Genomic DNA, 14,118 nt, shown 5'->3' on the forward strand with positions numbered 1-14,118 from the left:
AAATGGGATTGAACCTTATCCGAAGACCAGTGCAGACGGTGGAGGGCAATATTTATATCTAAATAAAAATGTAGTAATGCCCTATACCATATTTATAGTACCAATTATATCTAACAAAGTGTTGGGCTTTTTAAACTAAATTAAAGCAAAGCAAGCTTGAGCCCTCCGCTGGTGTAACGGAGGCCCACTGTCTTTAGCAGTGTGAAATCTTTTCAACCTATTATCGTATTAACTGAAATACGAAACGGATTCTCCCCTCTGAAGCCTAACGAACGTGTAAATCACGTCCTACACCGCAGCTCCGGCGCTATGAAAGCCGCGGCCGTGCGCGCGCGCCGCCCCGCCACCGAACGCGGACCGAGCGGTGACAGCGGCGGGGGCTTCCCTGCCGCGGCCCACTTACCTCGGGAGCCCCGCCGGGAGCGCGGCCGCGCGGCCGGGACGCACCGCCGCGCCGCGGGGCCGCCTCGCGCCCGGCCGCCGCCGACCCCGCCGTCTGGGGGCGGAGGGCGACGCTCCCCCTCCCCGCCGTCGCCTCCACCGCCCGGCGCGCTCCCACCCAGTGGGCGGCTGCGGCACCCTACACCAATCCTCGCGGGCTGATCTCATCCGGCAAGCCCCTTTCCTTCTGCAGTTCACCTTCCTCTCACCCTGCGGGTGCTCGCCCCGACATGATCTCTTTTTTTTCTTTTTCTTTTTTTAATTTATTCATTCAACAGCCCTTTTTGATCCCTCTCCCCGGCAGAAAGCCCTCCCCCGGCCCCCGCCGCGGGCTCGCCTCACGCGGGGAGCGCGCGCGCGTGAAGCGCGAGCGGCGGCCGGCGGCCGTTGGAGCCGTTGGCCGGTGCCTCGCGCGGGCCCGGAGCCGCCGGGCGGGCGGCGCCGGCCGCGGCACGGCGCTGCTGCCCCCTCTGCCTGGGAGGAGCGTGAGGCAGCAGGCGTGGAGCGGGGCGGCGGGGGGAGGGCAGGATTTAAACGAAGGGCGGTGACACCGCACAAAAGATTTCGATAGGCTTAAGTGAGGTTACAGCAAAGGCAACGGGGAGGGGGGAGCCTCCCTCAGAGCCATGCAGCGTCTGGCTGGCAGATCCGCAGCAGCCGCCTCTTCCCAATAGTTTGTCTGAAAGCCTGAGAAAGGGAATTTAAAAGAAGAAGATCCCCCCCCCCTTTTCCCCTTCCCTTCCCTGGGAGTTGGCGACTCAGCCAGAAAACATGGCAGGAGGAGCGCAAGGCCGGGCGGGTTGCAGCATCCGCGGCTGTAGCCCGGAGCCACCACCCTTGTTTGCGGGAAGAGCCTAAGTTGGTGCGGCGGCGGCCACAGCGGGAGCCGGGCGAGGAGGGGCCGGCGGCGCCGAGTCTGCGGGGCCCTGGGCGAAGGGGGCATGGACCGCGGCGGCGGCGGGAGCGAGCTCGCAGCGGCCGCGTGAATGATCGAGGCAGGAAGGAGTGAGGCAGCCGCAGAAGGAAGGGGAACGGATCCCTCCCTCCCTCCCCCAGCACCCGGATCCGGTGGCTCTTTTTTTTTTCTCCCCCCTCTCTCTCGCCTTCTCTCTTCTGTTTTTTCCTCCCCCCTCTCCCCGTCCCGGGTCCCGGCGGTGCCCCGTCCCCTCGGCGGCGCGGCGGCGGGGTGCGCGGCGCGGGGCTGTGGCGGCGCGGCGCGGCGCGGGGCGGCGGGCGGCCACACCCTCCGCGGCGCTTCCTGCGAGCCGGCGGCGCGGGGCCGCCGCGGGCGCGCCGGGGGCGGCACATGGTGCGCAGCCGCCGCCCCTCCGGCCCTGGCGATCTGCGCCCGGCTTGTGCTTGCCGACCGGAGGAGCCGGGGCACGGCAGCAACTTCGAGGGCTGCGCCCCTGCGCTAACTCCGTGCAACTGCTCCGCGCCTCTAAGGTATTCCGCCTCGTGAAGGGAACTTTGCGCAGAATCCCGCTGCCGGGAAGCCGGAGGAAGGTGGCGGAGGGGAGGGAAGCCAACGTGCAAAAAAAAAAAAAAAACCACCCAAACCGTGAAATATATATATTTACCTGAATGATGCCGGAACGGGCCCCGGGGGCTCCTGGCGAGCGCCGACCCACCGCTGGAGCGTCGTAGGGGCGAAGGCGGGCGCCCAGTGAGCTCACTCCCCGCAGCAGCGGCGGCCCCGGCGCCCAGAGCCTTTTCTTGACTCCCGGCGATTAATGGAATGATGTTGCGGAAAAGGCAGAGCGATCCTGCCGGGCTCAGTCAGGACTGCTCAGGCGGCGGTGGCAGAGGCGGAGGCAGTGGGGTCGCGAGCGGCATGCGAGTGCCCCCCCAGCGCTATGGCTAGCGGTGGCTCTGGCAAGTCCACCAGCGAGGTGTCCGGTGGCAGCATCCCCAGCAGCAGCTCCCAGCAGAGGAAGAAGCTCATCTCTATCTGCGACCACTGCAAAATCAAGATGCAACTGGTGGCTGATCTGCTCCTGCTGTCGAGCGAGACCAGGCCGGTGAACACTGAGAGTTTGTCTGTCTTCGGGGAGTCCTTCGAGAAGTGCAGGGACACGATCATTGCCAGGACCAAAGGACTCTCCATCTTGACCCATGATGTCCAGAGCCAGCTCAACATGGGGCGATTCGGGGAGGTGGGAGAAAGCCTGATGGAGATGGGGGAGCTGGTGGTCTCCCTGACCGAATGCTCTGCCCACGCTGCCTACCTGGCTGCAGTGGAGACTCCGGGGGCCCAGCCTGCTTTGCCTGGCTTGGTGGATCGCTACAAGGTGACCCGGTGTAGGCATGAGGTGGAGCACGGCTGTGGGGTCTTGAAGACCACCCCTTTGGCAGATATGAGCCCGCAGCTCCTGCTGGAGGTTTCCCAGAACATGTCCAAGAACTTGAAATTCCTTACAGACGCCTGTGTGCTGGCCAGTGAGAAATCCAAGGATAAATTTGCCAAGGAGCAGTTCAAACTCAGTGTCAAATGTATGAGCACCAGCGCCTCTGCCCTCTTGGCGTGTGTCAAGGAGGTCAAGACTTCACCCAGCGAGCTGACCAGGAACCGGTGCGTCTTGTTCAGTGGACCTTTGGTGCAGTCTGTCTATGCTCTGGTGGGCTTTGCCACTGAGCCCCAGTTTTTGGGTAAAGCTGCCACCATTAATCCAGAGGGCAAAGCTGTGCAAACTGCCATCCTAGGAGGAGCCATGAGTGTGGTATCTGCTTGTGTGCTCCTGACCCAATGCCTCAGGGATATAGCCCAACACCCCGAAAGTAGCACCAAAATGAGCGATTACAGGGAAAGGTTGAGGAACTCAGCTTGCGCCGTCTCGGATGGTTGCAACCTGCTATCTCAGGCACTAAGAGAAAGATCTTCACCCAGGACTTTACCGCCAGTGAACTCCAATTCTGTGAATTAACCCCCACACCCTCTGTTTAGATCCTAGTCACTGCTAAAGGAAAATAATAACCCACCTCCTCACCCCTTTTTGTATACCAAAGAATTTGCTTGGATGAGCCCAATCCTTTGATATCACGTGGTGAAGAAGCAGAGCAGCATATTCAAACTATACGTACTAATAAAGGTAGCCAGTTTTGGCTTCATTTTATTTTAAAGTCAAGCAAGTATCTGCAGATAAATTTTCCTTTATTCAACAAATCTGCACACAAACAAATGGTAATAGCAACTGTTGAAAAGTTTTATATTTGGGGAGGTGGGGGTATCTTAAAAAGAAAAAAAAAAAAGCTTTAATCGCGCTGGGTGCGGTTTTTAAAGTATGTCTTGTCTTGTCTTCCGAAATTTCCCTTCTAAATTTTACTGTTCGGTTGTGCAGGAAAAAGGTTACCTCAGTTCTCACTCATTTAAAAAATGAAAACCCAACAACACATAGATGATGGATGTAGCTACTATTTTGTTTGTTTTTGTTTTGTATGATTTTTTTATTTTGCATCAAGTGTTAGGTTAGAAGTGCATTTGGTGTGTAGGAGTGGAAGGACTGGAGGTTGTGATTATGTTTTCCATGTGTTGATTTCCAAACTGGGGGAAAAGCTACTGTGAGTGTTTAAACAAACAAACAAAAATTACACTATAACAAAAGTGATTTTTAATTTTTTTTTCCAATGTCAGTTTTTATCTTGCATGTACTGGAGTATTTATTTCATCTATTAAAATGTTATGTTTCTCAGATGTCTTTCTGTGAATCTCTTAATACTTGAATAATTGAACAACTAGGCCTGTTTGCATTGTATGTCATTTTCCCCAGGGAACGGGTGGTACAAATGTAACTGTAGTGCTAGACAGCAGCATACAGACTTGAATTCAGTTCTTTTATTTTCATAAATACTGTCCCTCCCCCCACTACCACCCCTCCCCCTTAGGACTCCTCTGATAGAGATGTTCTTTTTAATTGCGTTTATGGAAAGCTGGACAGTGCTGTATGCATTGCGATTATTCCCTCTGCAGAGTGCTGGCAGTTGCTGCAGAGTGGCATAGGCTGGCTTTGTTTGTCTTTATCAGCATTCTGGTAATCCTTGAGCAGTTTGTGTATTTTAACTCTTATAGATGTTGTGGGCCATCTGTGTTAAACTTGTGAATTTTCGTGTTAATTTATTAAGGGTCTCTTGAAAAGCTGTACCCTGCTATATAGCCCTGCTTATTCTGTGTGTCAGCTTAGGAGTGTGAAGGTTTGGTGGACTGGGCCCTTTGATTCCTTGGAGGTTTGTGTTGGAGTTCCTCAGTACAGATTTCTGTCAAAGTATAGCAAGTCTGATGTTGCAGATACCATGAAAAGTTAGTTAACTTTGAGGCGCAGTCCAACTCCAGTTGAATTTCTTGAGTTGTGAATGGGCCTTAGGGTATGCTGCAGTATTTATCATGATTTCAGTGGTTTTCAGTCTATGCTTTGTGGACCTGTGGGGGTCTGTGGACTTCTAAATGTTCTGTGAAAGGTAAATAAGAAAAGCAAGTCTTCTGGCAAGAAGGCTTCATTTGTATGCAGAGATCTATTCCAAAACTGGATTTTTTAATGGGTCTGCAAATCAAACAATGTTGAAAGCTATTGGAAACTATACCTGAAAAATGTTGATACCATGGTTTAAAGCTCTACTGTACAAGTGCTATACTCTTCTGTTTATTTCTTTGAAGAAGTAAACCTTTTGCCTGTTTTAGGATATAGAACAGACCTAGAGTAGCGAGAGGTCCTTCTTTTACAGCATTATTGTTTCTCTTGCCTGTGATGTGTTTACTTTGTTTCAAAAACCAGTAAAACATTACTGTGTAGTGGACAAATACATCTTGTCAAAGGAAATATAAGCTAAGCTTATATATCTATATCTTTGGGGTTAGAAATTTTTTCCTTGACTTAAATGGAGTGAAATATTAGGGTTTGTTTATTTTTAAATGAAACTTTTCTGACTTCAGTGAATTGTATGATTAGGACTTTTTCTTTATGAAAAATCAGTCCAAGCTAGACTCCTCTGGGTATATTTTTCCTACTACCTTATCTCTGATGCAATATAATCCTATCACATATGCTACAGAAGCATGGATGTCTGCAGCTATGCAGCTATTACATAAAAGCTTTCTCAACTGTTTTTTTCATGTATATATTTTTATATATACTGTTCTAGCTTTGACTTAGATAATTCTATTTGCTGGAATATCCAGTGGAGGACACCTCCACAGGTGTCTCCTCAGAGACTGTCTCGCATGCACGTGCACACATGCTTTCCCATCTGGATGGCAGGAACAGCTGTAGGGCTCCAGAGGGATTCGTAGGAGGCCAAGGCCATCTCCAGGGAGGTCCTGTGCCTCTGTAGCATTGGCAGTTGTCTGCTTGGCTCTCCTTTGTATCTCCCTCCCTTGTAGCCTGTCTCCATGGAAGCCAAGATATCATCCCAGTCTACCCTTCCTTCTTTTCCGCAGTTGCACTTAAGGGAAGGAGGGAAAAGAGGGACTGTAGCAGACATAATACTTGCAGGATGTACTATCTTCTGTGGCTACGGACAGGAGATGAGGAACTGGCTCCACCCTTCCTTTGCACAGATCCTAGATGGAGAGCAAAACTTTTCATGGGACGGGTGGAGGTGGTGCTGGAAAGGCTGCAGGGCAGTGGTGCTTGGAGAGGGGCTGCTCAGGGCAGGTACTGGGGTGGCACCATTTAGCTCCAGTTATTTTCATTTCTGGTGACCTACATTTGTGAGGCCTACTTCCAGATATAAACCAGAGGCTTCTGAAGGGCAGTTCTGTAGTGCGTCTGACAAAAAAGTAACGTCCCACTGGCTCTTTTGATGTTTCTATTTAATAATTTTTGGCACTGCTGAACTAATTAGATTCTTTTTGATGCATTTATACATTATTAATAAGGCTATATGGATCACAGCGTAGCCTTCTTATTACCTCTGCATATGAAAGTCAATATATTATTAATGATGATAGCGCCAATTTTTGTTGTGGTAAGATTTTAAGTGGTTTAGTACAATTTTTGTTTTAACAAGAATCCTGCAGATTTCTCCCCCTATTTCTGATTATATTTTGAAGTGAAGTGCATACATGTATAAATAAACATATATCATCTTTTTTAACACAGAAGCAAAACAAACTGCTCTAGATCTCCTTTTCCTCTTCAGATGTGTGTTTTGGGGGGGGTTCAGTGTTATAAAATAAAGCATATGAAATATAGCCAGGTCATGATTTTAGTTAACAGGATGATAAAAAATGCATACATTTAGTAAATTTACCAAAATAACTTACTGTAACGTTTTAAAATAACAGTAATTTTAACACTTCAAAATGTTCAATCATTTCTTTCCAGAGCAGAACTCCTACTGATGACAAAGGGAGCCATGCATGCCTTTGGACTCAGCTCAGAGAGTATCTGTCAAAATCTGTCATATTCATATATTTAACACAGCAAAGTTCAAAGAAAGGCTTTTCATACAAACTAATACAAACAACTGTTTTTATGCACTGTGAGTAAATGTTTAACAGGAAAAAAAAAGTATATATACGCACACATTGTGGCATCTACCCAGCTGAAAGTGTGGTTCCACTACAAAGCATGAACACGCATATATTTTAAATACTGTAGTCTCACATTTATAAAGAATTAATGTATATTGTGATAATTGCTTTGGAATGGATTTCTACAGAATATTAGTGCTGATATAAGAGATTATTTCAGTAAGTATAATCATATTGTTTGTGTACTTTGTGTTTTCTGGGACAGAAAAAATAAATAACGAACTTGTTTTCAGGGTGCAATTTCAAGCCACATAGAGGTCACCAATTCACTTGGATTCATACCTGATTGCCCAAATGCTTATACCATTTATGTAAACAGGTAGTGTCACTATTTCAACATAGGATTAGACAGGCATTAGACACATTTCTGAACTGGAGCCTTGGTGATTTTGACAAAATCAAACTATTTCAGGCTGTTTATATCACATATGTAGTAGATCTACTCTAATAGTGTATTTAATAAAAGGGTTAACTCATTTCTAAACACATTATGCAATGCACACTTGTAGCCAAAAATAACACTATCCCCACCAAAAGAAAATTAAGCTTATTTTTAAAATGTAAGAATTTTGAAACAGGGAAGAAGTTCTCACTTTTGTATTATCTGTAGATTTGATGCTACCTTTTGGTTGTTTCTCCGTCATATCGAAATTCATTCTTGATTTAATACAGCAGCTGAATTTCTGAATTTGGGATTGGAGCAATGTGTTTTCTGGTTCTAAAAAAAAAATAAGTTAAAAGCTTTGTAAGAGAACCAGTAAACTAGCGGCAAAATGCTATTGAGAAGCAAGTTATTTAAGGCAACTTGCAAATGTAAATCCTTGTTATTTTTCAAAACTAAGAAAAAAAGACTATGGGTCAGATAATTCCCTTCACTTTTTACCACAGGAAATGATCAAAGTAGCAGAAAATCTGCTCTTTTTGGCCAAACTTCTGTCAGAGGCAGAAGGGGTCGAGCCAACACATGGTGTATGCAGCCTTGCAGCAAGAGGGGATGTGGCTGATGGGAAAGGAGGTGGAACCAGAGCAAATCTGTAGGGTAATGCATCCTATTAAACCCACAGGAATTTTCCTATTCTAGATAATACGGGGACTGATCCAATAAAGCAAATCTTAAACAACACAACCTTTCTTTCCGAGCAGTCAGACACTTGCGAATGAAGATGTCAGGCTAGGTGCGTTTGGGATGCTCTGCAGTGAGCAGTTGTATTGTCACGGGCAACCAAGGGCCTCTGAGGTTGCCCTAAGATCTCAGAGAAGTACGGGCAAAAATGTCTACCTGCCAGAACAATTCGATGGGAAATGAAGCTTTTTCTCTCAGGCACTTTTTAGATTTTACAAGCAGAAGCAGATGGTAGGGACCGGTACATTTTACTCTAATTCTTTGTTCTTGCTGCCTGTGAAAGGCACCAGATGGGCAATGATAAAGATAGAAATTCTCTTCCTGTAGTTCAGGATAGCAAAAGGGCAGAGTTTCAAGGCTGCTCTATCCTCACAGGATCACTGCAGCATGGTATTTGGGCCCACTGGTTTCTCTTTTGCTTTTTTGCCAAGAAACGGATATAAAATCCCCATGGCAACTTGCATTTTGTCCACTGAAAGTGGCATCAAGACCATTAAAATATTTCATGTAGGACAGCAAAATACCACCAGGTTTGGGTCATTCACAAACTGAGCAAAAAATATACTGGCTAGGTATGAAGTGGAAGGCCAGTTCCTTTGTATCTGAATAACCTAGAACATTAAATACCCTGAGAGGTGTTTGTTTATTTGGAAACTATGGATTATCAAAACTTTGTATGAAGAGTCATTCAAAAGTATTAACATAAAATTAGCATTGGCATTATGAACCATTTCCTTAATGAATATGGACTTCTATGGACATGAAGGGCCTTATCCATGAGTAGGTGAAGTCCAAGTAATTAAATATTAATAATAAATATTGCCACAAACTATGATAAAATGCCAGGGGTCTTTTTGTATTGCAAAGCAAGGAATGATATATTAATTTTCATAAATCTGAATCTGTTCCTAGAACTGTTTTTATTGTGCTAGTGTCCTTTGAACCTGATTTTTTTTTTTAACCACACAGTATATGGTGCTATAATTCGACAAAGTCAAAAGCAGCATTTCAACATTAATGCAGAGATTCCTGGGGTCTTTTATCAGCTTGCCAGACTCTTGTTCCTGTTCTAACTTAATTTTTTATAATTTCCTTTTATGTTAATAAAGGCTTCTTGTGGCTGTAAAAGTTGAAGTTGTCTTACTCTATAGACAGCCTGGTTCTTATGTAGATACTATTTAGATTATTTAGAAATCCTGCTGGTTGCCAGATGGAGCTCTTTTGGGTTTTATGTTAAATACTTGGAAAGCTAAATAGCTTGATTTTTCTCCTCTCCCTCCCTTCCTCCCCCAACAAAATAAATAAATGCTTGAAAAGTGATTACTAACAAGTTGCTTAACTTCAGTTTTCACATCAAATTAGTTTGAGGCAATGTGAGCATATGTATGGAATACCTCAAAGAAGTTGGGTTTTGGCAGGGTTTGACTTACCCACCCATGTTTTATACCAATAGTTTTTCTCCAGGTTTGTCTGGGCAACAGGAAATTGAACTTGAGTCTAAGAATAGAGAATCCTGAAAAGCATAGAAAATGGCCCTGACTCCTGCAGTAGCATTTCTTACAGGATCTGGACTTGAGATAGAAACCCCAAGACGGTCTTAGACTGCCATGGCTGTTAAGATTGCTGGAAATAACTTGCAGGGTGTGGTTCAGTGGTATGCTAGGTTGCTCTGAGCAGCTCCTATCCCTGCATTAGTTCAACCAGCCTTTGGACGACTGAGAATCTCTGCAGTAGCTCCTGAGTCCCTCGCCTCCCTACCCCGAAGGTTTAGGTAGAGCCAGCGAGAATGAGAGGCATTACTTCAGATTCTCAGTTGCCAGCATGGAGCCTTGAGGCTGTTTGTAAATACACCATTGGCGTGAGGAGCCATACGGATGCTTGGATGGCCTCCTGATGGGGGGCAGATGAGAGGGGGGCTTGAAATTGCTTTTATTCCCTACCCTTCAGGGCACTTTGCTCTTCAGCCCGCTTGGTCAGTCCAGCTCACAGGATCTCCACTACTGCACAGAGCAGCAGGAGCAGAACCAGGCTGGGTCTGGTTGGCCTTTGTCTGGATTTAGCAAGTGTGAGGCTTCATTTGGTGAAATTCAGGCACGCCGATGAGGCTAGGAACGTTTCTCAAAAGAGCAGTGCCTGTTGCATACTGTGGCTGTGGTGTTGAACTGAGGGACCTTCTGTTTCATTCTCAGTGTAGAAAAGGTGTTCCTCCAGCTCACGCAGAAAGTGCTTGGGAAACACTGGGAGCCGATGTGCTATTAAGCACGATTCTGTTGTCATTAATTACCTCACAGGGTCAAAGCAGTAATTTTGGTTTCCAGGGTGATGTTTTTAAAGTACAGAGTAAAAAGATGCTATTTTCCAGTCACTTTTTTCAGGACATATTGATTCTGACTGACTCACGTTACATACAGGAAGTCTCTTGAATCTGTAGGCATGCTATTCAAATATATTTTGGCCCCTGTTTGCGTTCTGAACATACACACTATGGAAAAAAGTGAGAAAAGTCAGGCAGATCAGTATGTGCAGTGTAACAAATTATAGGCCCCATGGCACTTCCGAACTGTTGTGTAGTTAATGCTAATAGTCTTATTTAAATGCTTCAAATTTAATCTATGTCTTAATCCTCTTTAAAAAATTACTATGGAATCAATCTGTTCTGGCAATGTTAGATTCCTATTTCAAAAACTTTCACCCCTTTTTACGGTCCTAAAGTAGCCATTAGTCTGAAATTTTTCAATCTTTCAGTCTGGCTATAAAAAAAAGGAAAATGAGCCCTATATTTCAGTTTTAATATTTTCAAAAGTTTTAAAGCTAATTGGTCAGGCTATTTTTGAATTTCAGAACATGGAAAAATAGTGGGTGTATTCTTTTTCATGTTGAAGTGAGCTATTGTTTCTCCGTTCATAATTAAAAACTTGCTTTTTGAAAAATTGAGATTGGTCCTAGGCGTTGCAAGAAAATCTGTGAGCAAAACTATCTACATGAAATTTCCTTAGTACTGAGAGTTCTGTTAGGTATGCATTCAGAATAATCTTGTCTACTCTTGTGACTGTCATGTTAGAAGGGCTTGTCCCAACAGCCTGTAAATGGAGTTTGTAGCTGCTGAGCAGGCTTGAAGAGCAGTTGTTGAAGTGTGTGGTACAAGCTCCAGAGACAGACAAGTACTATCTTTAAAACTTCAGAGATGTATGCTGCTGGTTACGGCACTGCAGGTTGTAACACTCATGAATAGTTGCAGTGAAATACAGGTCTGAAAAAAGTACAAGCAAGAGAGAGATTCATTGTTTCAGAGGGAGGGTGTTATTTGTAGCTATTAAGGAAAAAAAACCCTCAAAATATTTGGTCAGATCCAAAAGTGTATTTAGGGGCTTAACTCCTATTGATTTTAATGAGAACTAGATGTCTAGATGTTTCATGGATGTAGACATTAGTGATGAAGCTTGACAGTATGTGGTTTTTAAATTAATTATAGAATATTGTAGTAGAGTTATACTTAAACCTCTATAATATAAACTAGGAATATGCAGTTGGAGTAAGAACATGTGCCGTAATTTTGTTCCTACCATCCTGACCTTTCCGTATGGGTTAAAAGCTCTTGTTATCCTTGCATACGCCCTGGTTGGCAAACAGCCAGAGGCCCAACTCTACCCCATTTGCCTCTTATGGTTGCCAGATGCCAGCATCTTGCATCTTACCTTCACATCAGAATCACAGATTTCACCTCCCTTCCTCCACCCTCTGCTCCTGGTACAACACCCAGATGGGGAACAGAGATCCCTTTGTACTCTGTGCATGTTATCCTCATACAGGCCATATACTTGAAGATAATTCATGCAAATTGAAGTCCAGATCACATTAGAAACATACCTGTTCTCTCTATATGCAAATTCCAACCACCGCAATACCACATACATCCTTTCAAAATACATGTTGGAGAGCTGTCTGTAATCCATATTCCCTGGAAGTGTGCTTCACACACAGTTTGTCAAAGAGCTGTAATGCTATTCAGAAGAAAGGGAAATCTGACTTTAGGTATTTATGAGGTGTTCTTTAGTTGGGGGTTGTAGAGTGAGCTGGATACCATGAGATGTGGGTTAGTGGCTAACTTAAAGTTGTTGTAATGGCTTTGGGTGCTGATTTCCCGACAGAGTAGCATTTAGGCATTGTGTGGCATTTTCTCTCTCTCTCTCTCTCTCACTCTCTTTGGATTAACTATACTGTTCTGCTAATATTTTTCAGATTGGAGATTCTGAAACTTTGTGTACTGAGTTAATTTGCAATTTTGAGTTCAGTAACAGAGGGGTAGCATCTGGATTTACGCTGCACTGTAAAATCTATTTATTGCTGAATCTTCTATAAGTTTTCTATATTGGACGCAGAAGCTTCTTGTAAAACTTCTTACATTAGTGGTGATTCTTATCTCATGCCCAGTTCATCTTGCCACAGGATTTTTCATTTATCAAAATTGCCTTCATTTACTCTTCAATTGGAAAAACAAACAAAACCCTACTTGGTAGTTTTATCCAATTCCCTGCCTGTCTGCCTTTTACGGACAGTTTCAAGATAATTAGATGAAAATCACTTTATTTGAAAACTAAGTTTAGTCCTAAATTTTAAAATCACAGTCTGAAACTTGTGAGTATATGTGATTAAGAATACATCTGTTCTTTTGGGTAGAACAGAAGAAAAGGCATGCTAGACTAATGCTTCTCTGTCTTGGTACATAAGATAACAAAAGGCCAAATGTTCTTCTTTGGTTAACTTACGTGATTGTACTGTAGTACACAAAAATGCCTGGTTGCTTTAATATGGCTATTTTGAACACTGAGTGTCCTTTTGATTACAGGCTCAGCACTTTTCAGTCACTTGTATTGAAAAAAAATCTGTTGAAGGACCCTGTTAATGCATTATAACATTCCTTATTAAATTTAGTTTTGTTTAAAACAAGAAAGCTCAAATCAGAATTATGCACCAATTCTTTATAAGATCCCACTCATTTGGCAAAGAAATTGCTTTAATTACATCTTGTTTTCTGTACTATGTCATTTCAGAAAAGAGAGCACATGCTGCACTTGTAAGGGGATGAAATAATTCACTCACAGCTTTGAAGCCTTTTTCTGTGTTTTTCCCTTTTCCTTTGAAAATACAGTGGGCTGTAGAAAACTCTTCCTGGGGGGATAAGTATGCTTTGCAAATCCAGGATGGTGCTCAGAAGTTTGTTGAGAAAAACAGACATCTAAAAACTAGTAAATCTATCTGATAAAAAAGTCAAAGTGACTTTTTCAAAGCTTTTCCTAGAAGTATTATTTTAGCCATAGTTTTACTTGGTTTTGCTGTTACGTTCATTTAACTTAACTGTTAGACATTCTCTTCCCCTATGAGACTGTCTTATAAGAAGGATTAGTTTTACTTACAAGCGATGTATACGTATCAGTCGCTAACTGGTGCTGGATCCTTTCTAAGGCTGTGGGCCATGATCTGTGAGATGTTACTTATCCCTCCTTGTAGAGCTGCACTCCTCTGAAATGATGTTGTTCATATGAACTTACTGTGGTGGAATCACTGATGTCCAGGGAAAATCACTCCAGTCCAGAGAATAAAGCAAAAAGAACGTTTAGAGCAGGTCTACAGGAGAATTCTTCTGATAGCTCTTTCTCTGAAGTAGCTCCCCTTTTCCTCCTTTTTAAGAATATTAGTTTAAAATTAAATGAGAATATTTAAAGAATTTCAGATACCAAAAAATTTGGTAACCTAAATGATGCATCAAACCTTTCCTCCATGTTTTGCTTCTGTTCATAGTCAGTCTATCTTAAAATAAAAGTTTAAATGTATTTGTATGCCAAAAATAGCAGGGGTTTTTTATCAGTAAGAAGAAAGCACAAGTGAAAGCCTCTTTCTTGGTTTCCAGAAGAAGTGGGCTGCAAAACAATCAATATCCCTTTTGCTTGTTAGACACTGTGTAACTAATTTATTCCACTGCTCATTGCACTCTAAAATACCTTTTAACAGTCAATTTGCATTGACATCC

General features: G+C 44.0%; 1 protein-coding gene across 1 annotated transcript; it reads left to right on the forward strand.

The window, feature by feature from the left end:
- The first annotated feature begins 1,680 nt into the window (after window positions 1–1,680).
- Window positions 1,681–4,132, forward strand: TLNRD1 (talin rod domain containing 1). Its single transcript, XM_013957315.2, has one exon. It carries the CDS (start codon window positions 2,298–2,300, stop codon window positions 3,363–3,365), a length of 1,068 nt encoding a protein of 355 aa, XP_013812769.1. The 5' UTR covers window positions 1,681–2,297; the 3' UTR covers window positions 3,366–4,132.
- Window positions 4,133–14,118: the final 9,986 nt, after the last annotated feature.

Source organism: Apteryx mantelli, chromosome 15, assembly GCF_036417845.1.
Source record: "Apteryx mantelli isolate bAptMan1 chromosome 15, bAptMan1.hap1, whole genome shotgun sequence".
NCBI classification, from domain to species: Eukaryota; Metazoa; Chordata; class Aves; order Apterygiformes; family Apterygidae; genus Apteryx; species Apteryx mantelli.